Source organism: Aptenodytes patagonicus, chromosome 2, assembly GCF_965638725.1.
Source record: "Aptenodytes patagonicus chromosome 2, bAptPat1.pri.cur, whole genome shotgun sequence".
NCBI lineage: Eukaryota > Metazoa > Chordata > Aves > Sphenisciformes > Spheniscidae > Aptenodytes > Aptenodytes patagonicus.
In genome coordinates, this window is record NC_134950.1 from 166792045 (window position 1) to 166818565 (window position 26521).

Consider the following 26521-nt stretch of genomic DNA (forward strand, 5'->3'; position numbering starts at 1 on the left):
ATTCTATAGTGGAGCTCTCTGTGTGCTCCAGCTCAGAATCAAGAAACTGTATATACTGCATACCCTTTATCTTCTGCTTTTCTTCTGGCTATGGTTTGTTCCACCTTTTCTTGAGAAATAACAAGAGATTTGCCTCCATGAAGAGCATTTGGTGGGAAAAAGCGGGGGTTCTTCAAGTAATTCTGCCTTTTCTCAAATTTGGCAAGGTAAGCACACTCACTTTCTCCCTCTGCTTTGCACTTACTATCTTTCCAGGCTAGCTTCTGTGAGGCACTAGTTTTCTTTGAAAAACAAAGAGATCATGGTGCAAAATTAAACACGGCGATTTTGAGGATGAGGAAAAAGGTATCTGTACATGTCTAATTAAAGCTATACAGCATTGAGAATTCATATAGAAATATTGTATTTCTCTTTTCTTAACAGATCAAATAAAATAAGTACTGGAGCCAAATCAACAATGCATTGATATTCACCCTTTGTTACAGGAACAGCAATAGGCCCTACAGTTCTGACAGACTAAAACAAATAAATCTGTAAAATGTACCTTACTTGTCTTTTTAGTCTGGTGGCTAGAGTCTGGAGTTGAAGGCAGAGTTAATGTGCATAAAGACACATTTGGCAGACTACCAGATATTTTCTGTAGGTGTGCAATCTCTGCAGGCGTCTGGTCCCGCGAGCCTGAAGAAACATGCTGTTTAAAACTAAATGTCTCTTTGATGTAGCCAGGTTCTGATTTTCCTGCAATTTAAAGAAAAATTTAATTCTATGAGAGAAAGACATGAATTATAAGCACTTATTCTAAGCATAGGTGTATGAATTTATTTTAGTCTTGTTGGTGGTAAAAATACACTTTAAATCCTCTAGAATTTAATTTACATTTATAATTTATTTTGCACAAATGAAGCTTAGAAGCTGTTTGAAATACTAATTAAACAAGCTATATACAAAGAAAGTTATATTACTTTCAGAAAGCTATGTTAATCTTACAAGTGAGTGGGACTTAGAATGTCCTGTTCAGTTTACAAAAAGATCTATATGATGGACTTATGACAGTCAGAAAATTGACATAAACAGGATGTGCCATCTAGTCCCTTGTTCCTATAGTTAGACAAGAAAATTGCCGCCTCAGAGGAAACTCTGAGATGTTAGATTTTTGGCTTTGTTTGGAATTACAATGGAATAAAAACGGCAAATCTTGGAATTTGTGACTAAGCTGATTACTCTGAAATGTTTGCTGTGACTTGACTGAAAAATTTCATTTTAATGATACTAAAACCTTTCACCTTGGCTCACGCATGAGTAAAAGAAAGAAAGAAGTCTTGACATTGCCCAAAAGATTTTTCTTACTGATCTTCATTTCCAAATTAAACTGATATATTTCCAGAACTGGAAAATTTTAAACCCAAAATAAAGAATACAATTTTATTTCACTGAAAATAGTTTTTACTTTAATGTAACCACTTCCCTTCTCTGTATACAAGATGTAGTTGTAGCTTTGTGCTAATGAAATTGCATAGAGGCAGAGCAGTCACAATTAATATAGTTTTTGTGTCAGATGGAAAGAACTGTAAACAAATGTGCGACCACCATTAAATGTCATATTTAAGCACATTTAAACTCAATAATTTTTAATTTATCAATTTTATTTTGACAATGTCCCTTTAGTGGAATTTTATGCTTGTAACACTAGAGTCCCTTCTGCTTTGGCAGAAAACTGTAAAAATATACTCAGATTTGCTACATCCTCCAATGCTTCAATTCTTATAGAGTGTTCTAAAAAGTCTAAATTATTCTCTGCTTTAAAAGTTACCTTTTGGTGCTCTAGTAACAGGTAATTTATCAGTGATATAATCATCAGGGCAGGTTAAATGATTTTTTCTGAGAAGTTCATTATCCACAATCCACCTAAAAGAGGATGCCACTGCAACAGTAAAACAAACAAACAAAAAACAATTAAAAAAATGCAAAAGCTTAGCCCCTTAAGATACACTGTCTTGATCAATCCAAAGTAATGTTGTCTTTATAACTCATCACTGTCAGGAAATATATTTGGATAGAGAAACAGACTGGTATTTAATCCCAAGACTTGGACACGCATCTCCACAACTCTAAATTCAGTTCAAACCCAGCTATGAAGCCATCGGAGAAACATTTAATCTCTGTTTGTTGCTGCTACATATCAAGGTATGTATGCTTGTAATAAAGTTAGGTGGTAAGCCATTAATTGCAAATTTAATACCTTGAAAATGACCTGGTCGTTTAGTTTCTTACAGCGTCAAACAGATGTTACTCTACTTGAATCTCTGCACAAAATCCTTCAAAGTTGCTCTGTTGATGTAAAGCCAAACTAAAAGCTCACTGAGTCTAGTGTCAGTCCTACCAGTCATTCAGACAAACGTTGCATTGATCTCCAGGTACCATAAGCATGTACTGGGGAGAGATGGTATTTCCAGAATCCTCACCTGGTGGCAATCCCATTTTGTGGAAGTCTTCCCCCACATCTGCCTTCAGCACGTTTAGGGCCCTTTCTTCTTCAGCTTTTGCTCGATCCTGGGCCTGAATGATGTTCTCTTCTACTATGTCAGCTTCTGTCAATCGGCACTTATATTCAGCAAGAAGCTGTCACAGGCATGGATGAATGTATAGAAATGAGTCTGATTTGAGCTGTCACAAATTATTAAAGATCTCCTTGCAGATAAAGGTTTTTTATTTGCCTTTGAGAAGTAAATATAGATAGCCCAGTAAAACATCATTACTTTACAAGCATAAACTGGCCTGCTAAAACACCATCATTCCTATCATTTAACTTGTGCTGGGTAAGAAGCGCTACCCTAGAAAAATGTGTGCAAAATGAGGAGACTCTCTTAGGACAAGAGAAATGTCTTACCTTCCATGGGACAGTAGCAACTGCATTGTATTTTGCCTGGAAGTGTAGGATTAAATTTAAGTGAATGCTCCCTCCTAGTTACTAGGAAGGTTTCTAAAACTCCAAAATATCCCAATAGTGATACAACACTTCTCCTGACATATTTTGGATCACTCTGCCCAGTGTGGTAAGTGCTTTACAAGCACAACTCAAAAAGAAAAATCCTGCCTCAAAGAGGTATCGATGTAGGTTAAAGAGAGAATATAGCAGAGGCAGAGACATACAAGACCAACACCAAGAGAAACTGATAGACATTGGTCTCAAGAGTATCTGTAGCCTAAATGAGCTTTCTGTAGAACTTTTACGTAACAAGGTTTAATCTTTTGGCTCATTTAATAGAATTAAATAATTAATTTAATAGAATTAAATAATTCCATTTAATTTTTTAAATAGGAAGGGTAGGATGCACCTTGGCTAAAATGAGATGCTTCCTCCTGTCCTGCTCATTCTGGGATCCCTCCACTGTCACTGGAATCTAGGATATGATCCCACCCCATGCCAAAGCTGCTAGCTAAAATGGATCAGATGGATTGTGCCCTAAAAATGCCTGGTTTGGTGGGTTTTTTTCTTTTTCTGATGATACAGAGAGCCTTGGGTGACTAGTTCAGCTGTAACATACATGTTACAGACATGCACTGTCAGTTGAAATGAACCTTATCCAAGCCGAAGTACTCCCATTTATTACTCAGAACATACTGTGTCCACCAATATATTAATAAATGACTCAAAAGAAATACAAAACTTCAGATTTTTCACATCTGATAACCTTTGAAGAGGGTATGATGACACAAAATGAAAAAAATACCTGTTGCTCAAGTCACCCAGCAATAGCCTCTACTTTTATACACCGACAATAGCTACCAGAGCAATGATTAATGCAGGTATTTTGCCTTTCTACTGTTGAGTTCATCCAAGATTCCCAAACAGCATTGCAAATGCTAATGGATTACGTGTCATAGCGCACCACTAAGGTTGAGCATATTTAAATAATATTTGCAGCATCTGGTTTCAAAATGCAGCACATGAGAATACTTTATTGCAAGGTACGATGTCTCGTACACTGACCAGCAGTTACAGGGAGAAGTTGTCAGCCAGTAGAATAGGCATTTAAAGGGCTACTGGTTTTACTGATTTTACTCTGTGTCTGAAAAGCCATCCAGAGCTGAGAATATCATGAAGGAGCATGTGGTGAATATTAATTTATATGAGAGGTTCTGTGGGAAACTGTGCGCAAGTAAATTTCCATTAAAATGTCACTTCTAGGATCCCCTCCACCTTTTTATTTTACAGAAGATTTAGAAATTACAAAGTAGCAATGAAAGCTGAACAGAGCTCCAAACTCTGACTTGGTTTCGACTTGTACCTTCTGTAGCTCCTCGGTAAAAGTCTCATGATAAACATCGTCTCCTCCTCGGGACTTGATCCAATTTCTCTCCATGTCCACCCCGATAACATCTCCAGTGTACAGGTCCTCAAAGGTGCTCGCCAGCAAGTGGGAGATGTCCTGAGGAAAGAAAATGAGGCTGTTAGTGCTTATGGCCCGAGATAGGATCGGAGGAGGGCCCAGGGCAAGGCTCGAGGGCGCGTGCAAATGGCTGGAATTAGCGAACCAAGGAGGAAAAGTGGGGGAAAAGGGCTGGGAAAGACACCTGGGAAGGACCCCAAAAGGGGACACGCTGCGTGTGCGCACGTGAACGCTGAGGTGCGGAGGCGTGTATGTAAGTATGCGTGTGTGTGTGTACACAAGGTTGTGTACTGGCTGTACGTGTAGGTGACGGTGGCGGACACAGTTCTCTGTGCACACAGCGTGCGCCACGGTTTATGCAGGGGTGTGCGTGTACGGGGCTATGTGAGTGGGGGTGTGTGTGTGTGTGAGGGAGAGAGATACAAGCGCTGTACAGCGTCTATGTGTGTGTGCCAGGCTTTGCGCAGGGCGTGTCTGTGTGTCCCAGGGTACATGCAGGTGTGTGTGTGTCTGTGTGTGTGTGTGTGTGTGTGTGTGTGTCTCTGTGTGTGTCTCTGTGTGTGTGTGTGTCTGTGCGCAGGGGTGTGCACTTGTCTGAGGCTGTTTGCAGGGGGGTGTGTGTCTGTGCAGGGCTCTGCGTGTGCCCGTGCGGCCCAGCCCCGCTGAGTTACCTGCGTGCCGGGGGACAGGCTGCCTTCAGCCATGGCAAGCCGGGCGCTGGGGTCGCCCCGACCGGCCCGGCGGCTCCCTCGGCCTCCCGCCGCCCCCTCGGCCTCCCGCCGCAGCCCGGTCGCGTCGCCGTTGCTGAGCGACCGTGTGGACGGGAAGAACCAGGCCGCCGGCCGGGGGAGCCGGCCCGGGGGCGGAGTGGAGGCACCCGGGGCTGAGCTCCGTCCGAGGCCACCCCGGAGCGGGATAACGGGGGCAGGCCCCCCGACTCCCCTTCCTGGGCTTCCTCACACAACCCCTCGCCGCCTTCCCGCCGCCATACCATTGTACTAGCGCTCTTGGAGGGCTGAGGGCGGCACCCCATGACTCTGTGAGGCTCGTTCCCAGTTTCTGCCCCGGCTCTGTCAAAATAGGTACACTTTGTGCTCTTTTAAAGCAGCGAAGCTGTATGAATTAATAAGAAACGAAATAAAATGTTGACTTGAAACTCTTGAGGGGATTTGGGCTTTCTGGGAGGTCTGGCTTGCCCCTCCGCCGCCATCAGGCTCTGATGCAGGCTGTGAGTTTGGCAGCTGAGGGAAGATGACAAATCCTTGCCTTCTTCCTCAGCCGCCACATGCCGCCCGTAGAGGCAGGGCTCGTCCCTGCCACTGCAGCCCGGCTGCGAGGGCTGGAAGATGGGGTAATTCATCATCAGCCCGAGAAACCATCCATCTTCCCCCTCTGCCTGCCGGAGCACCCTGGCTGTGTACGCCGGTTGCTAACAACAGCCGCCTGCTCCTGCTGAAGTAGGTGATATTTTCCTTAGAAACCATCCTGGTGTAGCATTTTCTGCTTGTCCTGCCTCCTTTTTTTCTTCCCCCCCCCCCCCCCCCCCCCCTCCCCCTTGCATCTTGCTTAGAGTGAAGGAGCCTGACTGCGGGCCCCAGGGCTTCTCCATCGCTGTCAGGGTCATTGGGCTCCATCGGGGTTCCTGTAAAGGGGGTTTGCAGGGGTTGGAAGCGGATGTGGGCAATGTTACTGCCCTCTGATGGTACTTCGCGGAAAATAACCATTGCAAAAATAATTATAATTCACCAACAGGTGTTGTTCCACGAACAGATAAGCAAAAGGCCTGGGGTGCAAGCCCCACAGCACCATGAAAAGCTGGTGTTTGTAGGCATGTGGCACATGACTACACGGTGTCACAAGCTTTAGTTGATCAGCTCACCAAAATATGCGTTTCGAATTAGACTCAGAGGCACTTCTGTGTTTTTAGTTTCCCTGTGAAAAAGGGAAACTTGCCTAAGGGAAAGCTCAGCGAATCTGCAATAACCTGTTCCAAAGGTTAAGGCAAATCAGAGAAATCGCTGACATCTGACAAGGGTAGGACGAGGTACCTGTGTTTTCCAATAGCTCCTACAGGTTCACAGCTTGCTTTCTGTGCAGACATGTAGGTGTGTCCTTGCCTTTAAAAGTAGGTTGGAGCATCCGTATTTTGACACGTTTCCATATCAGAATTCCAACTTTTCTCGTCATGTGCTATTACAATTGATTATAACATCTGTTTGCTAACTGGAATGTTAATAAAATCCAGCATTTTTTAAAGAATTCTTTCCCAGCCTTTAAGAAAGCCTTAGAGTAGTGGCAGTAAAGCAGATGTTTTTGTTTAAAATAGTATATAGATGTACATGAAAACTGACCATGGAAAAAACTTTCTGTACTTTCATCTTTACTGTCTTTCAGTAACTTGCCAAGCAGATCATCTCAGTTTAGAAGCTGGATTTTTTTTCCCAACTGCAGTCCAGAAACGCACCGTGAAATCTGGAAGTGAAGGTGAGATCCATCTGCCCAGTAGTCAAATGCAAGATCAGAAGGGAGGTCTTCAATACTGGTCTGGAGCTCTACACGATTGTTTCCCATATGACACTGGTATATTTTTCGTTAGATCTCCATTTTTATGCTGCCATCATTTACTCATACAAACTTAAAAAATCAATGCCACTGTTGCCATTGTAATGCTGTTTAATTCACATATATATTCAAATTTCCATATAACTAATATGAACATTAAGAACCATGCTAAGATATTTAACTTCCAAAGGCTGAAGAGAGACTCATGCATGTAGGAAACTGGGGGGGGGGACGGGGACCAAACAAACTTTAGCCTACATTTATAGGTATAAATGTAGACACTTTCTCTAACTGCCTTGTATGACTACCAGACATTTGACCTTGTGTTTCCCCTCTGTACCATGTAAGGTTGGATTTTATGCTGACATTTTGATTTGGATGGGGTGTATGGATCAGGAGAGACTCCTGAGGGCCCCACTTTGTGTGCTTGTATGCAGTGTGGCATTTCTCTTGGAGGAAACTAATCTGAAACTAAGCTCTCCAGGAGCTCACCTCATGTGCTCCGTCAGCTAATGGGCTCTCAATCTACAGGACCAGGCAAAAGCTAGTCTGAAATAAAACATCCCCGAATGCCTACAGAGCAGACATTGTCTCCTGAGCACCGCCTTTTTTGCACTGCAGTTCTGCTCCCAGTGCACTAAGCTACTTGCTAAGGTAGATGTAGCCTAAGTGGCAGACCTTAGAGGAATCGTAAGTTCTGCTAAAGTCCGGATTACTCCACTCCTAAAAGTAGTCTCCATCTCTTGTCAGGATCGTATTGTTTTTCTACATTTATTTTGTTCACACTCCCCAGGTGGTCCCCACACATTCCTTGTTATCCCACGAGGACTCTTCAAAGTTCAACTGTTGTCCAAAACCATGCTTTCTTCTGGTAGTGACATGTTCAGAAAAGGTCCTTCCCATTGTAACCTAACAAAATCACCTTGCAGCCATGGAGGTGGTTTGTTCAGGCATCCAGGTACCAAATGACACTATGGATAAGGCAAGCCCAGCTCCTTCTTTCTGCTTGTTAGCTTTCTAAGACCGACAGTAACAGAACATATTTGTATATAAAATGGCCAGATGTGATTTGAATGCAATCAGGGAGCTCAAGTACTGAGTAAGAGGTGATGTGTATGTAGCTACGTTGCAGAGTGGAACTGTATCTTGCACTTTTTACAAAAATTCAAGCTCCATAGCAGTTTTATTTACCTTGCTCATATTTTATCAAAAGCACAGACTTAAAGGGGGCTTATAAAAAAGATGGCGGCAAACTTTTTAGCAGGGCCTGTTGCGACAGGACAAGGGGGAATGGCTTTAAACTAAAGGGGGGGAGATTTAGACTAGATATAAAGAAGACATTTTTTACAATGAGGATGGTGAAGCGCTGGCACAGGCTGCCCAGAGAGGTGGTGGCTGCCCCATCCCTGGAAACATTCCAGGTCAGGTTGGACAGGGCTCTGAGCAACCTGATCTAGTGGAGATGTCCCTGCCCAGGGCAGGGGGGTTGGACTAGATGACCCTCAGAGGTCCCTTCCGACCCAAACTATTCTATGATTCTATGATATGATTCTATGTTATGACCTGTAAGTCAGCCAGTATATTTCTTTATATATTTTAAAGCAATGGACAGCTGTGTTTGACAAACTATAATCTTAAATTATTGTCAACATATATTCCTTAAATGTGTAAATATTGGACTAATAATAGCATCCTTTCACTAAATCAAAACAGCTTGCAGAAAAGTTCATACATTTATCTTCACGGTGACCCCAAAATCTTCACTAATGTCAGCAGACTTCCTTACAGAGGGAGGGCTCACTAGACTGATTCCACTCACTTGATATTTGAAAGGTTTCTTTGAAATTATGAAACTTAGGACACTCTTAAAAATAAAAATCAAAGTTAAAAATTCTGCTGAACGTGCTGCCCCCAAAATATTAATGCAACAATATGGATTCATTTGGAAATATGTATCTATACATATCTCAAATGTAAGTATAATTCAAGATATATATATATGTATATAAAAAGATATACAAAATAGTCTTGGGTTATATATTGATTTAAAAAACCCCACAAATCCATAGGGTTCAGAATGCATCAAGACTCCAAATGTTTTTGGATATTTTTAGCATTTTCTGAAAACAGGACAAGTCATGCAGACTTGAGGTGGCATTCTTTAGATGCGGGAAAGTAAGGGAAATGATATTGCAGTACTATCTTTTGCGCCGGAATAATTGCACTGTTTTACATATTTGTATCTGGGTAGCAGAAAATTACTTCTAATTATTTCTATTTCTTTGCTAAGGCCTTCTTGGGTTCGGGTTTTCACGCACCAATTCCCAAAAGTACACTGATGAATGCTTCACTTTGACGTTGCTGCCCTCCAGTGGTCTTATTAAGGTTTCCATGTATTCAGGAAAGCCTTTGAAAACAAACATTGTACTAAATCTTTGTTCTGATCAGGCAACTGAGCAGATAAAAATACTTCCATCGCAATCTAGCATATTCTCTTACCAGTGTATTAGGTAAAGTGTGTTTATTCACTACACTGGCAAAACTATATATTATCCCATAATTATTGCAGATGCAGCCAAACAGGTATCACTGGAATGCAGGTCTCCTTTGCGTGTTACCATGTGTATCTTGAAGATGAACTAAAACCAGCATCCACAGTCTGACTTTAAAACCCAAGTAAAATTTGCAGACATGGAAAATGGAGAAATAACCTTTCAGGTTCAGGTGAAACACGCCAAACAGCTCAGTTTCTGAAAGCTGGCTTCTCACATTGCACTGCTTCCTTGTCCTGCCAAAGTTGTTTTCTTCTTCAAATGTCCCAGTTAGTTTAAAGACTATCCATTTCTTTCAGATCTTGCCTTGCTGGCTGTACTTAGATCATCACCAGTTCTCTTGGAGACAGTTTGAAATAACCTGCGATTGGCAGTTCCACCTGGATATTCTTCATTGTTTTCTCTCTTAACACCTTGTGTGGTGTTATTTTGTGGCTGTCTCCTGATGTGAGTCAGCCCTTTCACTTGCTTCCAGTTTACACTTCCTGACTTTAAGCTTTTCTTTGTTTCCCACGCCTCTCTCCTGTATCTACCAGTCTGTCCCTCACTAAAACATGTCTGGGTATTGCTGTACTTCTGCTGAAATACTTAAGCTGCAATTTCGCTCAAACTGCATGGGATCTTACAAACCAGACACACCCAACATGTAGGAGAAGCGCGTGGAAAATGCATACACAAAGGAGCCAGTCATTCCTTTCTGACAGTGTCTGGACAGATACATCACTCTCGAATTAAGCTGGAAACAGGCTACGCCTCCACGCAGAGATCCAGCTGGAGGGTGCAGTGCTGGTGTGACACTGGGACTCTCAAGCGGAGCAGAACAAGGGGCTCATGCTCCACGTTCACCAACATATTCCCAGGTCCCTGGGTCAGAGAGGGTTATTGGACTACAGAGTCTGACCTCCTTTTGTCAAAAACTATTATGTGTAGCCCAAAACAGTTTACCCAATAACGTGTTTTGTTAAAATTAGTGGTTTTCATTCTATGCTCCGTGACTAGCTGGGGGTCCACTGATTATTTTTAAGGCGTCTATGAAAGCTAACTAGGAAAGCAGCCTCTGGTTAGATTCACAACCCAATATTTGGCTTCTGCTTCCAGATATGCCTTTTTTCCCCAAATTAAAGAATAAGGTTAGCATTTTCACATTCCAGATTTTTTTTTTCTGTGGTCATAAAGGCTCTTCTCAGCGCTATTTTTGGTAAACGAATCCGTTTCTTGGCACATCGTCTACATGGTGGTGGACCACAGACTTCATCTCTCCAGACCTTAAAGACTTTGCAGTAACAAAACAGATTGATGCTTAATAGTGTTCTTCCACCCTTCAGTGACATCACTGGGGATATTTCTGTACCTCATACCTGCACTGCTGATTCCAGGTTTGCACAGATATACATGGACTACCTTTGTGTGAGCCTCTTGTGTCCTGGAAGTGATCTAGCGTGGCATGGCATGGCATAACGCCACAAGAGCTAATTTACGCTGCTGAGAATAACCTACTGACTGACTCTTTTCAGGAGGAAATATGGTTCTCTCTTCCCTTGATTCCCTTCTGGGTTTCAGTTTCTTTTGGAAGTTCTCTTTCTTCTTACAGAGCAGCCAGGATTTCTATAGATGCAAAGAAACCTTGAAAGAGGAGGAACTTTGGGTCTGTTCCTTCTAATTTTCTCCCTACCCTTGGGAGCTCCTGTCTGAGATCACCCTACTACTTACTTTTCACCCCCTTGTGACTTATCTGGCTGGACTCATTCAGCCAAACCATGGCTGTCAGAAAACCATGGCTTGGGCCTGTCTCGTGCTGTCCCAGTGCCTCAGTAATTTACCAGGCTTTCCCTCTTTGTCTTGAAATCTTTTGCACAAGAAATTAAACACTTTTTTTCTTACTTTTATCTGGTAAGTTTTTTCTCAGCCTCCTGTCAGCAAGCTTTCAGACACAATGTGTTTGCAGATATTCCCCTGCTCTCCTGGTTTGTGCATTGGGTGAATTAGTTAAAGGGAAAATGCAAATCATTCTTCCATGCCTGTCTGTGCTCTAGAGGTCTGTAATGTGAAGATGTGCTGAGCGAGGCCCTCGCCTGGTAGAGGATGGGGCGAGGTCTGAATCTTCGGAGTAGAAGATGGAAAAGACCCACCATACGCCTCCTGTATGGTGCAGTGCAATGAGAAACTGCCACCTAATTCAGAAGGAAAAGGAATCCAAACACCCCTACATTTAGGGTTTTTCATGTGGATTTGTCCCCAGCTCTTGGGTTCGGCTTTAATGAGAGCATGAGCAAAAATGTGTTTGAAGCAGATGGTGATCCTGACAGGCCCAGATTCAGACAGCTTACATTTAGCGTAAACTGTTGAATCCAGTGTTCCCTCTTGGTCAGCACATTGAGGGCTAGAGGCAGCCACTTGAGAGCACTGGGGATGAAGCTTATAGGAATGTCAGGCCAGGTGAGAAGGAAGTTTCTAAGATGAATCTCAGGAGAAATGCTTTTTAAATTTTACCTTAGCATTGACTTATTTTCACCTCCCTGAAAACTGATAATTTAGGCCAAGCTCCAAACAGTATCTTTCCTGGCTATGTTGTTTCAGGGTGGTGAATGGGGTGGGTTTAAATGTACTTTTATTCCTTTATCCTCAGAAACTTGGGCACAGACAAATGACCCAGAAGGCCAGCTGAGTTAGGGCTGCATAGCTGAATAAGAACATCTTGCTTTAGTCCCGAAAGATCATCTTAAGGAGACTGTTCACTTTGGGACAACATGAATACGGAGTGCTAGAGCTACCTCCAAAGCCCTTGCAAGGGTAGGATGGGACATAAGTAATTTGATCACCGGCAACACAACGTCATCTGTTGCAAAGAGTTGGAGTGCAAGGAGAGGACATAGGTTGTGCTGTCGGAGAAGGGTCTCTGACTGCCATCTTCCAGAGAAACAGAGGGCTCACAGCTGCTGCAACCTGGCCCTGGTGGCAGAAATGCAAAGGAAGTGGCTTGGATTTCCTAAGGACAGCCTGGCCTCATTTTCGATTCTTGCTGCCCAAGTTAGCTCCAAACTGTGCCCTAGCTCCTGCAGACTGGGAGGAATCTCACTGGAAATAGTGTCTGTAGGAGTACGGTCAGGGGAACTCGGTATGAAAGAAAGAATATCTGTCCCACTGGGATGGGAGAGTGTGAGAGGTGGTGGTGTCCTGAGGGCACACAGAAAAATGTACAGCTGTGTTATCACCTCGCTTTCCCAGTGTATTATTTCATTTTTGCTGGTAGGGAAAGATAAGGCCGGCTCAGCCACACAAGCAGGCTTGCATATGCTTTTCCATGTGAGCCCTGCAGTGGATCAAAGAAGGTGAGGAGGCAGCTTTATTCACCACCTAGATGAACTGATACCTGCCTACAGAATCAGCATCTTCTTTTCTGCCCAGGCTAGCAGGACACGTTCAGCAGTACCCTTTACTGTGCCCAGGAAATCATGAAGCAAGGGCTATGTTGTTTCCATTTATTTTAATTTATTGCCATCTAACTGGCCTTCACCTAGGGCACTGAGACAAGGAATTACTCTAGTGGGGAGGTCCCAGAATGACTGTTTTTCCCCCATTATGCCCTGCTGTAAACCGCACCTAATAACTCTTCTATTAAGCCTATTACTTGTGTTTGTATTATAACTTGTCTCTAGGGAGGCTATTCTAGGGGCTAGTTACATGATCTTTTAACACTTCAGGGCTTATTTCTAGCATAAGAGCTTCCTTAGGGTTCTGAGCAAGGAAAGGTCTCCCAAGGGAAGGTTTTGCTCTTGGGACAGTGTTGCCTACAGTTGTCTACATTCAGGTGCCTGTCATGTAAGACGCCCAAGGATACATAATGCATTTGCCAGAGACTGGCAGACATTGACGCAAGATCTATTGGAGACTGACAGCCTTCTGGAACACAAGCAGAAGGCCAGCTGGGACATCCTGCAGCACTTGAAATGACATTAAGGCTTCTGTGTTTAGGCAGCCAAGTACTGTTTTTAAAGTTGTTAAGTTCAAGGAGCAGCACTTTGCCCCCACAGGAGCACCCAGAGACTGTCAGTGATAGATTAACAATCAAAGTATGGCCTGACCCTCAGTGCTACAGTTTAGCATGGAATCCATTACAGTGTTAATTTTGACCTGAAAGCAACCGGTTTCCTAATGCAAGAAGAAATGCTTGAATTTTGTGGGCTTCACCATATTTTTCGTGTTCAGCAGAAAGGGTGAATTCTTTTTTTAATTGCACTTGGCCTGAAAAATATACACCCCTGCATCTCCAGAGTGCAGCCCAGAATTATCCCTGATGCATTAGAAAGTGAGCAAAACGGTTCAAAAGCTCATTTTAACTTGGGCTGCAGCTAGCACCTTGGAATTAAAAGCATCAGGTCTGCATCCTCATTGGAGTTGAAGAATATAAGGCATAAAACAGTGAGAACATGTCCCATCATGTCCAACTGGCATGTTCTTGTGCTGAGACACAACACGGTTGCAACACTTTTAAGTGAAACGGTTCAATAAGCAGCCAAAGTTGGTCTGTTGGGTTGTCTTCTGTTTTGGCAGAGCAGTCCTTTTCACCTTTCATCTAAAGGACATCCACCACTGATATAAGCAGGAGTGTGTCAGCTACAAGCGCAGTTTCTGTAGAAAAATAAATGTTGGTGGGGATTCTCACCATCTGCTCCAGCAAGCAAGTGGCCAGAGAGAGTGGGGAGCATGAAGTTTTCAGGATTCAAGGGTCACATGGTGGACACAGGGGTAGCTGCTGGCATAATTTGGACTAGGTGGATAAAGGAAGCCCTGGGGAGCTTAGGTGGGTGCCTGAGGTGCCACAAACTCAAAGGCAAGGCCCAGACCACAGCTTCAGGGTTTTCTTCTCTGGTTCTTGTACGGCTCGCAAGCTCGTAGCTGGCATCCCAATAGTATATATTAATAGCAATCAGATAGCTCTGTGTTTTAATTTCCAGGTATTGTTCCCACAGGCACGTCTGCACGCAGTTGCACAAACCAGGTCTCCTACAATCGGAGGGGGTGTGCGTCTGTCTAAAGGCTTTGCTGGTGTAGGTGCCCTGCAGCAGGAGCAGGAAGGAAATGAGTCATTTAACCTTTTTGCTTTGGCTGCACCAGGCTTGCAGAACTGATGAGGAGGCACCAAAAAATAATAAAATACTTCCTCAATGGGCAACTTTTATGGTTCTTTCTGCACCCTGATATCCCCTTGGTGTTTTCTTTTCAAAAATCCAAATAACACCACTGGCCAGAGGAATGTGACTGTATTTGATTCTCTCAGGAGCATAAATGCATGATTTTGGAAGTAGCAGTTGCACCTTTATAGATAAACTCGAGTTCTACTTTGCACTTAAAGCAAAGTTTCTTTATGTCCCTTGTAATAAAGATAAAGCATATGATCTCAAACTTACAACACTACATCTCTGAAGGGTATTTACTCTGTCTATTTTGAGATACTTCAGCATCTTAATTTGGTCCTCTTCATTCTTTTGAAAGGCTCCCCTCTCTTCAGTGACAGTTTATTGAACTGTGCTCCTAACTTTCATCTTATGAAATGAAACTAGGTACTAAAAGAAGCTAAATTAGAGGTTATGAATACTCTTTTTGAATACATTTGATGAGATTTTACAAATTCATCCTCTTATTCATTTAGGAAATATGTTAATCTAAAAATTAATCTAGTAACAAATTGTCACCTTGTCTGATCTTTTTTTGGAGGTCCTAAATGATTTCAGTATGTGTTTTTCTCTTCATCTCATGTCTGGATTTTCAAAGAGCATGGCTGATTATAAATTAACACCAAAAATGCTGGCCATTCACCAGGACTCTGGGAGACACAGGTATTCCTTGCATACTTTCTGCATAAACATCTGCTCTGGAGATGTTAGCAATTCAAGAACATTTTTGTACTCTGCATGAATTGTTCAGATGGGGGTGGAGGGAACTCTGATGTCACTGAGCCTGTGTGAATTGTAGTTTTAACTCTTTAGGATCAGAAATAAAAATCCCTGACTTGTAACATCAGTGATTACCTGTGTTGCACACTCTGGAATCACAAGATCCTCATGTGCGGTTTAAACTTGTGGGCGATCTTATACATAATAAGATTTTCTAAAATGTAGGTGTAATACAGACTTTCCATATTTTCTGTGCATTTAAAATTCATGTGAGTTGGCTACACTGAAAAAAGCTGCAATTAGGTAATGGTATGAACAATTGCATCTAATTATTGTGATTATCCCAGTTACAGAGAATTAAGCTGACAGATGAAGTATATTAAAAGGAACCACTATGACATTAATCATCAACCCTCCTCCATACTTAACTTGTATACCCCAGTGCTATTGGCTGTAAAGAAGCAACGGTGCAAGAAAGAAGAGATGCGTGACAAGCATTCCGGACAGCAGATGACTTGGCCTAATGACTGTAGTCTTTTAAGGTTAGAAATGTGCTTGCTAACCTGGATGTTCATGGTTGTGAAGCTCGGTGTCTCAGCTCCGTTGCAATCCGGAATATATCAGAAGAAGCCATTAATGGATAAAAGTGGCAGGGCCCTGGGACCAGTCTCCCACCGTTCTTCTTTCCTAATAGTGATAATCACTCCACGGAATGTTTTCATACCAGTAAGTCTAGTACGTTACTAGGTTCCCCAATTAGGTTATTGTTTCTCATTCACGCAACGTTAACTTCATATTAAAGGTCAGATTTACTAAATCATTCACACAGTTATAAATCATATGTAGTTGTCTAGTATTGTGTGGCTGATCTGTGCTGTTTACTGATGCACTGAACTGAGAAGTTGATGAAATGTATGCGTGACATTTTCTTTGAGCTTCTCATTCACTGTTAATAGATGAGCTTTTCATAGCTTTAAAAGAAGTCTCTGGGGTCCCCTCCCCCCAAAAAATCTTGCTAATAAGTGATTAAGACTAAACGTACTTTTCTGTACAGCTCTCTGGTAAAGACATCTTCATTATCACAAAATCAAAATATTTAAAGTCAGGGAATTCAACATTAGAAGGCTCACTTAAACCTAAATTTGTTAAAGCATAGCAATGCACAAAAATGACCCTCAGACACTCATAAATCTATCTTGTAGTGGCAGAAATTAGGTAAACAAATATGAAATAAAACTTTCAACACAAATTAAAATTAGTCTGAAGACAAAATTAGTGAGATGTCTAAATCATACCTAGTACTATTGAACAGAGGACAAATTATTTAAGTGTCTCATTTATACTGAAATTCCTAGGGTTATAATGAGCTTTTTAGAATAACTAGAGAAACGTAGGTCTTTTATTCCCAAATCTTATGCACAATCTTGCTTTTTCCTCTATTTTCATATAATTTTTCAGTCTGAAATCAATGTGAGACTTGTTGAGCTGGTAACTCCTTAAGTCTTTAATTGTGACCAATACAGTAATAGATGACTCTTTTGATTGTTTTATTGCTCTATTTGGTGGTTAGAGCTGCTCTTGATTACTTATACTAAGTGGAGGGAAAACCCCTCCAAGTACTTAAGACATACAGAGTCAGGTAGGTGTATTTCTGGCTTAGTAAGTCAAATTTATCTTCTGCTCCAGCAGAAATACTTCATTAATTTTAATGGAACTTGTATGGGATTATGCCAGCAGCAGGTTTAGTTTTACACATCCCAGCATCTGTCGCTTCTTTTTCCTGTGGCCATGTACTAGTCTCCTGAATGGGAGTAACTGTTGCAATAAATGGTTTAAATGCAGATGTATACATCAACATCATTCAGTCTGAAGATACTTTGGCACAGCTGTCTGTGGTGATAAACAAGGCATCTGGCTGCCCTACCCGTTCTCTGAACTTTACAACACTGTGTTGTGTTAATTCCATTCCAGCCTAGTTTATAAACTACAGTGAATTACTTTGTCCAGTGAGTTGTCCACAAATCCAATAATCCCACTGTTTTTGCAGAGTCATAAATCCCACTCCTGAGCCTTTTCCAATTTATCTCTTAAGGGAACCTGATTTCCAAAGGTGTTGAGCACTGCCAGCTCCTGCTGAGCCATGAGGCTGCTCTTCCCCACGCTGCAATGTGTTTCTTGCAGGTGAAGGACAGCAGCTGCTAGAAACCTGGCAGTGTTGGGAAAATTCACCGATAGGTAAATGTTGGGTGGAGCAGTCTCAGTGGCAGGATCAGTCCTTTGAATCCCAGAACTTGCATAGGCAGGGAGTGCAACCTCTTATCAACAAGAACTATGTCCACCTAATGAAAGGAAGTACTGATAACAAAAGAGTAATGATACCTTTACAAAAGGTGAGTCATCAGGGTGACTGGAGCTGGCCTTCCAAATTGATATATAGACTGCTTAATAAGAGCCCTGAGCAGTTCCCAAAATGTAAAAGGCATTTACATTTTGCTGTCCATCTATTATTGACTTATTTACATGCCAGTTCAATGTAGAGAGACCAGATGATCTGAGGATGGTAAGACACCCCATCTAAAACGGTAAACAGACTGGGAAAAGACATGAAAAAACAGTTCAATGAACAGCCAGACCATAACAGAAGTATCTGAAAAATTCCAGTCCCGCTTATGCATTGACATGAACTCTATTTAATATGACATTTTCTTTTGTGCTGGTTTCAGTAATCCTCCTGCTGACAAAAAAATAACACGTGGCTACCAAAGCTCCCTGCTTGGGTATGGCTTTGGTCATATAACCCTCAAATGCTTCCCACACTGCTGCTGTGTCACAGTCGCAGAAATCCTGAGTCGTTTTTGCAAAGCAAACAAAGCACCTTGCTGTTGTCTTTGGGAGAGGCGGTTGGGAACATTTCTGTGTGATGAGGAGGGTGTGTGTGAGAGTCTGAAAGGCAGAGGGAGCCAGGAGGCATCTTGTCCATAGGAAATACTTGATGATCAGGCGGTGTAGCATTCCTCTGAGATGAAAAGCTACTCCTTCCACTGTGTACAATTAAACCAACACTGGAGTCATGCTTTCAGAGTGGAGACAGGTAAACCGATTTGCTTTGGGTTTGCTGGGATTCATCGTTCACCGTTGAATTGAACCCTGCAAACATTTTTGGCTTTGAACACTGCAAATGCTCTTTGCTGCCTGGGCTGGGCTGCGTGTGCACAAACAGAGGAGAATGTAAAGGGGTGTAGGTGTGCGAGAAAAGGGAGCTCTCCTTGACTTTGCTCAACTCCAGTTCCACTGATGATTTTGGCAAGCTGTGTAGACACGTGTTGGAGGGTGGGTTACAGAGGGAGGCAGACTCCTCACCCAGCCTGGCTGACATTTAGCTCCTTTCAAGCTCACTTATATGGCTAGAGAGCAAGTGGGTTAATCAAGGTGTGTCCTGGCTTTAGGACTTGTCCCTTGGTAAAATATCATGGCGCTGACCTTGCACTCTTTAGAAAAGTGGCAGCTTTGCTTTGGGAAGGCCATGCCAACCCTACAGCCTGTCTCCAGGCCTAGAAATGCCCTGACTCTTTTTCTTAACGAGCTCAGAAAATGATGGTACGGACAAGAAAAAAGCAGGGCACCGAAAACAGGTTTTGGGGTTTTCTATTAATTTGAAATGTAATTGCCTTTGTCTGATGGTGTGCGCTTTGGTGATTGAGTCTCTTTGGCTGGAAGGTGATTTTGTGCAATGAAAAGGCCTGTCTTAAACAGCCACAGCAAAGAGCTGAGTGTGGCTCAGTTCTTGCTGTCTTTGCTGGGAGGTCTTTGAGCCCGAGTGTGGGCTGTGGCTGAGCCAAATTAAAGGGGCTGTGGAGCAAAATGGGCTTTGTGAGGCCTTTGTGCCTCCTTTAATCAGGATCTGGGGGTACCAGAGTTGTCACTGGCATAAGCCTGAAGCTCAGGACTGAGAAAAGGCCTTTTGTGATAGTCCGGGAGGATGATGGACATATTGCAATATGTCCTCTCTTCCCCTCTCCACCTCCCAGGAGCCTCATCTCCCCACCCTGAGAGCAATTTGGGAGAAGCAGCTCCTTAATTCCCGCTCCCACAGGCATGTTTGTGCAGCAAATCCATATGCACATAGTCCAGAGAGAAGCCCCAAGGAGGATCTCACAGATAACCTCTGGCCTCTTCCTTTTTGGAGATTCCTGCTCAAGAAATGCATCCTCCCTCCACCCCTCTCCGGTGCGACTGAGAAATGGGAGTCCTGGTCCCTCCTCCAGCCCTGAAAGCCCTCTCCTGCCGCCGAGGGGAGGGGAGGGCTGGGAGCAGGATGGAGGAGCTGTGCTTTCCCTCCCTCCTGGGTGCCACAGCCTCAAGGGAGAATTTCCCTTGGAAGGGAAAGGCTGAGGAGAAAGGAACAAAAATTAACAGGTTGCTTATTTTCTGAGTCATTGCCACGCCTAGGTTTCTTTCCACACCTGAGAAAATTTTGCGACGTAGACTTTGGGTCCTTTCCTATCCTCTCCCTCCTGCACTGGCATTTCTAAATATTCCCTTTAATGCATTATTCTGCATATGGGTCCCGTCCTATAGCTCCTACCCATGCAAACAAGGAGAACAAACCCTGTGCATCAAGGGCAAGAAGCCCTACAACAACTGCCTGCTCCTCTCCTTGATTTACATGCCCTTATCCTATAATTTTAATTTTTATTGGTATTCTACTTTTTCACCCCAACCTAGCCTTCCTTTTGGGAAGGTAGTGAGGAGAAGCTTAGGTCCAGGCACAGCCATGGGCAGCCAGGATCCTGACTCCAAGGAACACCGGAAAGGTGGAGAGACACGTGGCTGAGACGCCACAGGGAATTCCTCACATTCCTCTTCAGCCGGCAGGATGATCTGGGAATTAAAATCCATGACAACAAAGGCGGGGGAATAAAGCGGCTTCCGAAGTCTCGGGGAGCCATTAAATGTAATAACCTGCAGTGTGCGGAAAGCTGGGAGACACCAAGCCGGGCTCAGCAGTGAAGTCACTCATTGTGGGTGGTGCACACAGGAGCCCAGGGGGAATAAATCCAGCCCTCCTTGTAATCTATAATGTATTTGTGGAATTCAGGAAAGCAGGTTTTTCTGTTAGGTTTTGTCTTCATTGCTACAAAAGGTGTGTTCTTCCTGCGAAACAATCAGTGCATGTTAACTTGCCTGCTGTAATATCCTGGAGGAGGCAATTTTATCAAGGAATAAATAGAGCTAAGTCAGCATGGGCAGAGTGTATGCGATCACCTCACTCAGTTACCTTGCAATAAAAGAAAAGATTTTACAGTCCTGTTGTTATCTCACTGTAAAAGTTAATTTTTAAAGCAGAGAAGACAAACCTGCAGTGCCTAAAAAAGGTATCGAAATGCCACCTTATGGATGCCGGGACCGATCTGCTCAGAATAAATTGTATGTATTTAACTTCGACCCTTAGCAACAATATTGCTGCTGTGAGTAGAGACAACATGCACAAAGGAGTGCTGTTTAATTTTAATCATACTGAACTCTCCCCTTCAAATCCTGGTTTGATCTCAAAGATCAAGAGCCACAAAACTGTTGTGAGCAAGTTGGTGGAGAGAGCTTAGGAGCTGTATTCAGAACAGGGAAGAAGCAGTCAGAAATTCAGACAGCTTTTAAAAAATAAGCAAAGATACAGCAACAGTCGGCTGCAGCGTATCTTAACTACACATTTTGTTCTCAAAATTAACTGCTCTCTTAGGGCTTCCAGATGAACACTGACTTTTTGCAGTTCTGTCACCAGTTTTAAACTTGCCACTCAGCTGTGAAGCTGGTTTAACTAGGCAGAGAGCAATCCTGCTTTGCACCTTGCACCTTCTGGATCTGCCAAAATCCAAACCAGGAAGGAATACAGTAAGTGCAGTGATCTAAAATGGGGATCAGAGACTTGATTCATATGACATTCTTAAACTGCTATATTATTCTTAGAATATTGTTTGTTAGTCAGATTTCTGCAGCTCACAGGAGCCCAGTAGCTCCTTATGTCACTTTGGTTTCATTGTTATTCTGGACATATATTGGTTTCAGCAATGCAAAGGAAAGCAAATCCAAGTGTATCTGGTGTGCATGCAGAAATATAGCTAAAAGGACTGTTGCCTTCTGAAACAAGGCTCTGATGAGACCTGTGCTGTGCGATCTCGGCTTCTGGGTGTTTGCTGCAGGATATCACCGGCTCTGATGGTGACTGCTGTACTTTCTGATGAATGCAAGGAATGCAAGGCTGTCTGCGAGTGCCAGGCTTGCTCTGAGCACACATACAACGTCAAGCCCATCAGCGATTTAGGAATAGTGATGACTTAGCCTAGGGTGGCAGAAAGGTGTCAAAGTGCTCAAAGCAGCCAAAATGGTGATGCTTCTGGACATGTACAGAAGCAGGGAGAGTAAGTGTAATGGGGGAAAGTGAAAAATCGGGCAAGGTTTTGTGAATCCTTGTGACAGGCACCATTTCTGCTGCTACTTGCTGTCATCATGGAGAATGCAGCACGGCAAGAAAGAAGCACAAGAAGTTACAGAGAGCCGTCATGAAGGGGTAAATGCAGATGATCATCTTAAAATCTGAAGGGATGATGACAGAGAAACTCAGTCTCGCTCGCTTGGCGATGCTCTGTCCAGCCTGAGGCAGTCAGTGCAATCACAGTGGTGTTCACAGCAGTGCAGGGGAGCGATGGTGACGTCTTGGTGCCATCATGCCCTGTGTTACTGTGAAGGGGTTCTATCCAGAATATGGCCTTCATCGTTTCTGGGACTAACATAGCTCTCTTACATCTCCCCTCTTTGCCACAGAGGGCACAGAGATACTGGCTGGTACGTCTCTAAGTGAGGAGCTTATGTTCGGCAGCGTGAGGATGCATTGGGGTGCGATATAAAGAAGAGCGAAGGAGTTACTATAATGCCATTTCCCATCACCACTTTCAAACTGCTCTTCTCTACTTTTCTCCCTTGTGAAAACCATAATGTCCTCATCACCTCAGCTTTACCGGAGTTTCCAGTCTGGCTGACTCATCCACCAGCCTCTTGTACACTCCCTCCAGTACTCTTCCCCATCAGCTGAAAGGGCGACCGGTTTTGGTGGTGTCCTCCGGAAATGCCCCTGCCTCGAGGCTTTTAAGGCTGTACGAGGAATCTCTTGGGTGCCTCCAGCTGCTGTCCTGCCTGCCAGCGACTGACCTTGCTGCCAAACAGTTTGCCCCTGTCCAGGTCAATGTCTCCTTGTCTGTGGGTTTGCAAAAGGGGTGCTCCTTCCTGGGTCCTTTGGAAAGTGTTTAGCAGGAGATGAGCCCCCCCATGCCATGCAGGTGGCTGTGAGATAGAAGGGTGGGCTTTTGAGGAGTCATGGGGTGAAATCTCTGCTCTTTATTTTCTCCACTTCTTTGGTTTTGTTAGTTTTGTACTAGCACAGAGGAGTTTTGCTATATTAGGGCATTTTTCCTTGAGTGGTGGCAGCAGCCCTATTATTTGTGGACTGTAAAACCTGAGAGCAACGTCTGGGCTCTCAAAGGAGCAGCCCAGTTCCTGGCAGGGAGGGACAAAACAGTCCTAGTCCCAAAGTATTTGTCACCATGTGTCTCCCAGATCTGTCACCATCAGAGAGGGACTTTCCCTTCTGTCGGTGGAGCTGCCGGATTTACAGCTGCTGAGGAGTGAGGGCTTTGAATCTGCCAACAACTCCATCAATTGTTTGCATCAAGAGAACCTAAATAACCAGAAACAGAAATAAAAAACAGCAAAACAGTAACTAAAAACCTCCCCCAAACATTCAAGTAGAGGGAAACTTTATTTTCCCACGCTGGATTCCCCTTCTTTCCCGCTCCCTGTTTGCCAGCATCGTCTTACTACCCTTAAAAAATACCTAATTCAAGAGTAGGGGACAGAGTGGAAGAAATCAGTTCCACTCAGTAAAATCCTCAGGACAGTGCAGTTTTTTCTGCTTTCTGTCTCACTGTTTCAAATGCAGAGCAACTTTTCTTCTGCTTAAGCTCATGCCTCTGCGAGCGTTTGTGGTTATAGCTTCTATTTCTACATTGGCAATTTCTGACCTGGTTTTTTTTTTCCTTGCAAAAAGAAATATGCCCCTACCAGTGTCTAAAAGCCCTTTAGACCTAGAATCCCATCACTGGCATCTGTTTGACACCCTTTCCTTGATTTGGGGACCACGGAGGACAGATTTGCAGCACTCAGTGTCTTCTGGAAGCCTTGCCGGAAAGGAGCGGAGCGTGAAAATGTGCCAGCAACAGGAAAAGAGGCATCGTTGTCAAGCTGCAGCGGTAGCAAAAGCAGGAGGCTGGGCCAGCGGTGAAGACGCCAGATTTCAGCGGGGAGGAGCCAGGGCCAGCCCGGCGCTGGGGCTCGGGCTCTTGGCCTCAGTCGATGCGCTGGGCAGGCAGTGGCGTGCGGATGCGGGAGAGAAATAAATGAGGAGTCATAGCGAAGACGCATTTCCAGCCAAGGGGAAGGAGCAGGCCTCTCCGAAGGGAGCTGACGTTGGGGAATACTGGAGCAGAGAGCAGGGGGAGCCTTGCGGGTCTGGCTTCCACCCCGGGCCAGCGCTAACATCTGGGCACAGCTGTTTCCCGGAGCCCTTTCTGCTGCTGCACATCTGCTTGTTTTGCAGCAATGGAATCGAATGGTACTTTCCTCGCTTGCAACAGTAAGTCTGTAGAAATGTCCTTGCATTTCAGCTCTCTTATCTTGTTCGAGAGCTTTATTTTTCCTCCTCTCTTCTCCCCTCTCCTTTGCCTCCCCATTCTCTCATTTGGAAGTAATGCAGCATTTAATCGGTGTTACAGAGAGAGATGACAGATTTTTCTCTGTTAATGAGGTTAGCTGTGTTGCTAGAAAGGGTGTATTGTCTGGTTAAGTGTCTGCAAGTCCAGAAAAGTTGATCCAAATCTCCTCCCCTTTATGGTGAAACTGAGAGCGGGACGGATGCTCAACTAAGTAAACTCTCTGGGCTCTGGTGAAGACAGCAGAGCCAGGATAAATCACCTCGGCTCAGGGTGTGCCCCCAAGACTCTATAAATGTTAAGTACAAAATAAGTAATTTTTCTAAAAAAGAAATCCTCTCTGCCCTTCCAGCAAGTGAGATTTAGGAAGATTCAATTAGTACCAAGACTGGGAGGCTTGTCTGATAGACAGGGTAATGAAACATCCCTTATGCCCTCGTCTGACTTTAATATATTGCTTTGTTACCTCTTCATTGTATTTTACTTACTCTGATGAGCAGAAACGACTCAGGGCTGTGATAGCTACAGATTGAAATGGGATATTGTGATCCCACAGAAATGGGAAAAATCTACAGTGCTTATTTTTATTTCATGAGATAGGTGCTTTCTTACTATAGATAACCTATAAACAAGAATAAACTAATAGAGCAATAAGTGATTGACCATAAACATAATCAGTTTAGCATTACCAGGAGAAATGTGAAAAGATTCCCTCAGGCTCAAGAAATCTTCCCTCTGATTTTCCCAGATGCTAGAAATCTGACAGGAAGGTGAAACAGAGGTTAATGTTACACTTTTTGTAGGTATCTCATTCTTTATACAGCCACTGGGGAAAGAAAGCTAAGAAATACATCTGGAACTATTAAAATCTTTCCTATTCTGGCCTGTGAGTAATTTTTCAGTGAATATTATTTAGTCTTCTGGGATTAGGAATCAAGAAGAATTTAGTGGCTGTTTGTTAATCTATTTTCTTGTCTCAAGCAGAAAAATACACAAGTGTTGAATGAGCCAAGCTTTTAAAAAAGTATTTACTGAAATTCCTTGACACATAACACACACAAGTGCCAAAGTCACTCTGAATGCCAGACTACTTGGAGAAGAAAAGTTGCTCACATGTTGGTTTGTTAGCAGGATCAGACTTGTGCTATGTAGTTTGTCAGAAATTTCTCAGATACTGTGGTTTATAGATATGTTTTGTCTATGGCTGTATGTTGAAACTCAGTTTCTTTCCTTCAGTTTCTCTCTTTTTTTTTCCCCCCAACATAGGTAGAACAACAGCTGTATTTACCATGTCAGAATTAACCACAGGCACATGGTTCAGTCTCAGTAAAATATCTGACAGTTGGTAGGAGACACCTGAGAGATCGTCCAGTAGCAGAAGCGGGTATTACTGTAGATGAGAGTTTCTGAAAAGTTTGTATAGTTTTGTTTACTCTGCATTTAGATGAGATCTGAGTCCTGGGAAGGAAACTGAGTATGCTCCCTTGTCCGCAGAGCCAGAGTAGCTGCTGTGATTTAGTGGTCTGTGCCTTTTATTTTGAATGTGTTTAATTCAGCTGGATGGGCTTCTTGTTGCTTATTTTATAAAGGGTCATCTACATTTAGTACGCAATGAATCTGCTAGTCTCTGTGGGCTATTAATAACCTTTCTCTGGCCTCATGAAGTTGGTTTGTTTCTGAACTGGGAGCCCTTGTGCTCGCACAGATTATAGAATAGCTAATTTGTACTATGCCTTATTCTTACACACTGACTTTTTCATCCAAGACACTGTGTACATTGTGCAGGGAATGCCACAGCCCCATTATGGGAACGCCTTATGCCAGAGCCCAGGGTGAGAATCAGCAGGGAAGGGTTAGTAAAACCCTACAAAACAAGCCATTTCCTTGTTTCTTCTGTCAGCTAGTCCTGAGGATTAACTTCTAGATTTAAATTTCTAAATGAATCATCTCCACCTGCCCTTCTTAGCTGGGAGCACTGAGGAGGCTCCTTCTGGGCTTCAACCTCTGTGGGTGGAGATAATGCTACTTGGGATCAGCTGGGATCTGCTCTGAAGCAGCCGGTAACTTTGACCTCCTTTCCTACAAACAAAATGCTCCAAGCACACCCCATTTGATGCAGGTTATGCCCGATGAGTTACGTGGGAGTTTTTGAGCCATAGTGTTTCCAGTAGTGCGGGAGAATTTGTAATGCTGACGCTTCTCAGTACTTTAAACATGCAACTTGTCCCTTTTTCAGACAGGAGAAGTAAAATTCATTTTGGGTCTTTTTTTATTTTGACACAAAAGCTGTTAAATTTCCAATCTGAGCAATGTCTTTTAGTAAAACTAAAGCCCGCAGCTGGTTTTGAGATTGTTGCCAGTGT

The 26521-nt window shown here is 43.4% G+C and overlaps 2 protein-coding genes across 3 annotated transcripts in view; one reads left to right on the plus strand and one right to left on the minus strand.

Annotated features, from left to right (window-relative positions):
- The window catches only part of DLEC1 (DLEC1 cilia and flagella associated protein), a 42391-nt gene extending 37287 nt beyond the window's left edge, over positions 1-5104 (minus strand). The window contains exons 1-6 of the mRNA XM_076332002.1: positions 5063-5104; positions 4290-4430; positions 2463-2619; positions 1811-1921; positions 545-738; positions 64-281 (exon numbers count right to left, since the gene is read on the minus strand). Coding sequence (XP_076188117.1) covers positions 64-281; positions 545-738; positions 1811-1921; positions 2463-2619; positions 4290-4430; positions 5063-5095 — 854 coding nt within the window. The 5' untranslated portion in view covers positions 5096-5104. The remainder of the gene's footprint in view (positions 1-63; positions 282-544; positions 739-1810; positions 1922-2462; positions 2620-4289; positions 4431-5062) is intronic.
- Positions 5105-6937: 1833 nt separating this feature from the next.
- PLCD1 (phospholipase C delta 1) overlaps positions 6938-26521 on the plus strand; it is a 73720-nt gene continuing 54136 nt past the window's right edge. Inside the window, exon 1 of one of the 2 annotated variants that reach the window (XM_076332010.1) lies at positions 6938-6971. Coding sequence is in view for 1 of the 2 variants with exons in the window: in XM_076332009.1 (XP_076188124.1) it covers positions 24049-24082 (34 nt within the window). In the remaining variant the exon portion in view is untranslated. Of the gene's footprint in view, positions 6972-23771; positions 24083-26521 lie in introns of those variants that run through there. The other variant, XM_076332009.1, reaches the window with a different exon arrangement.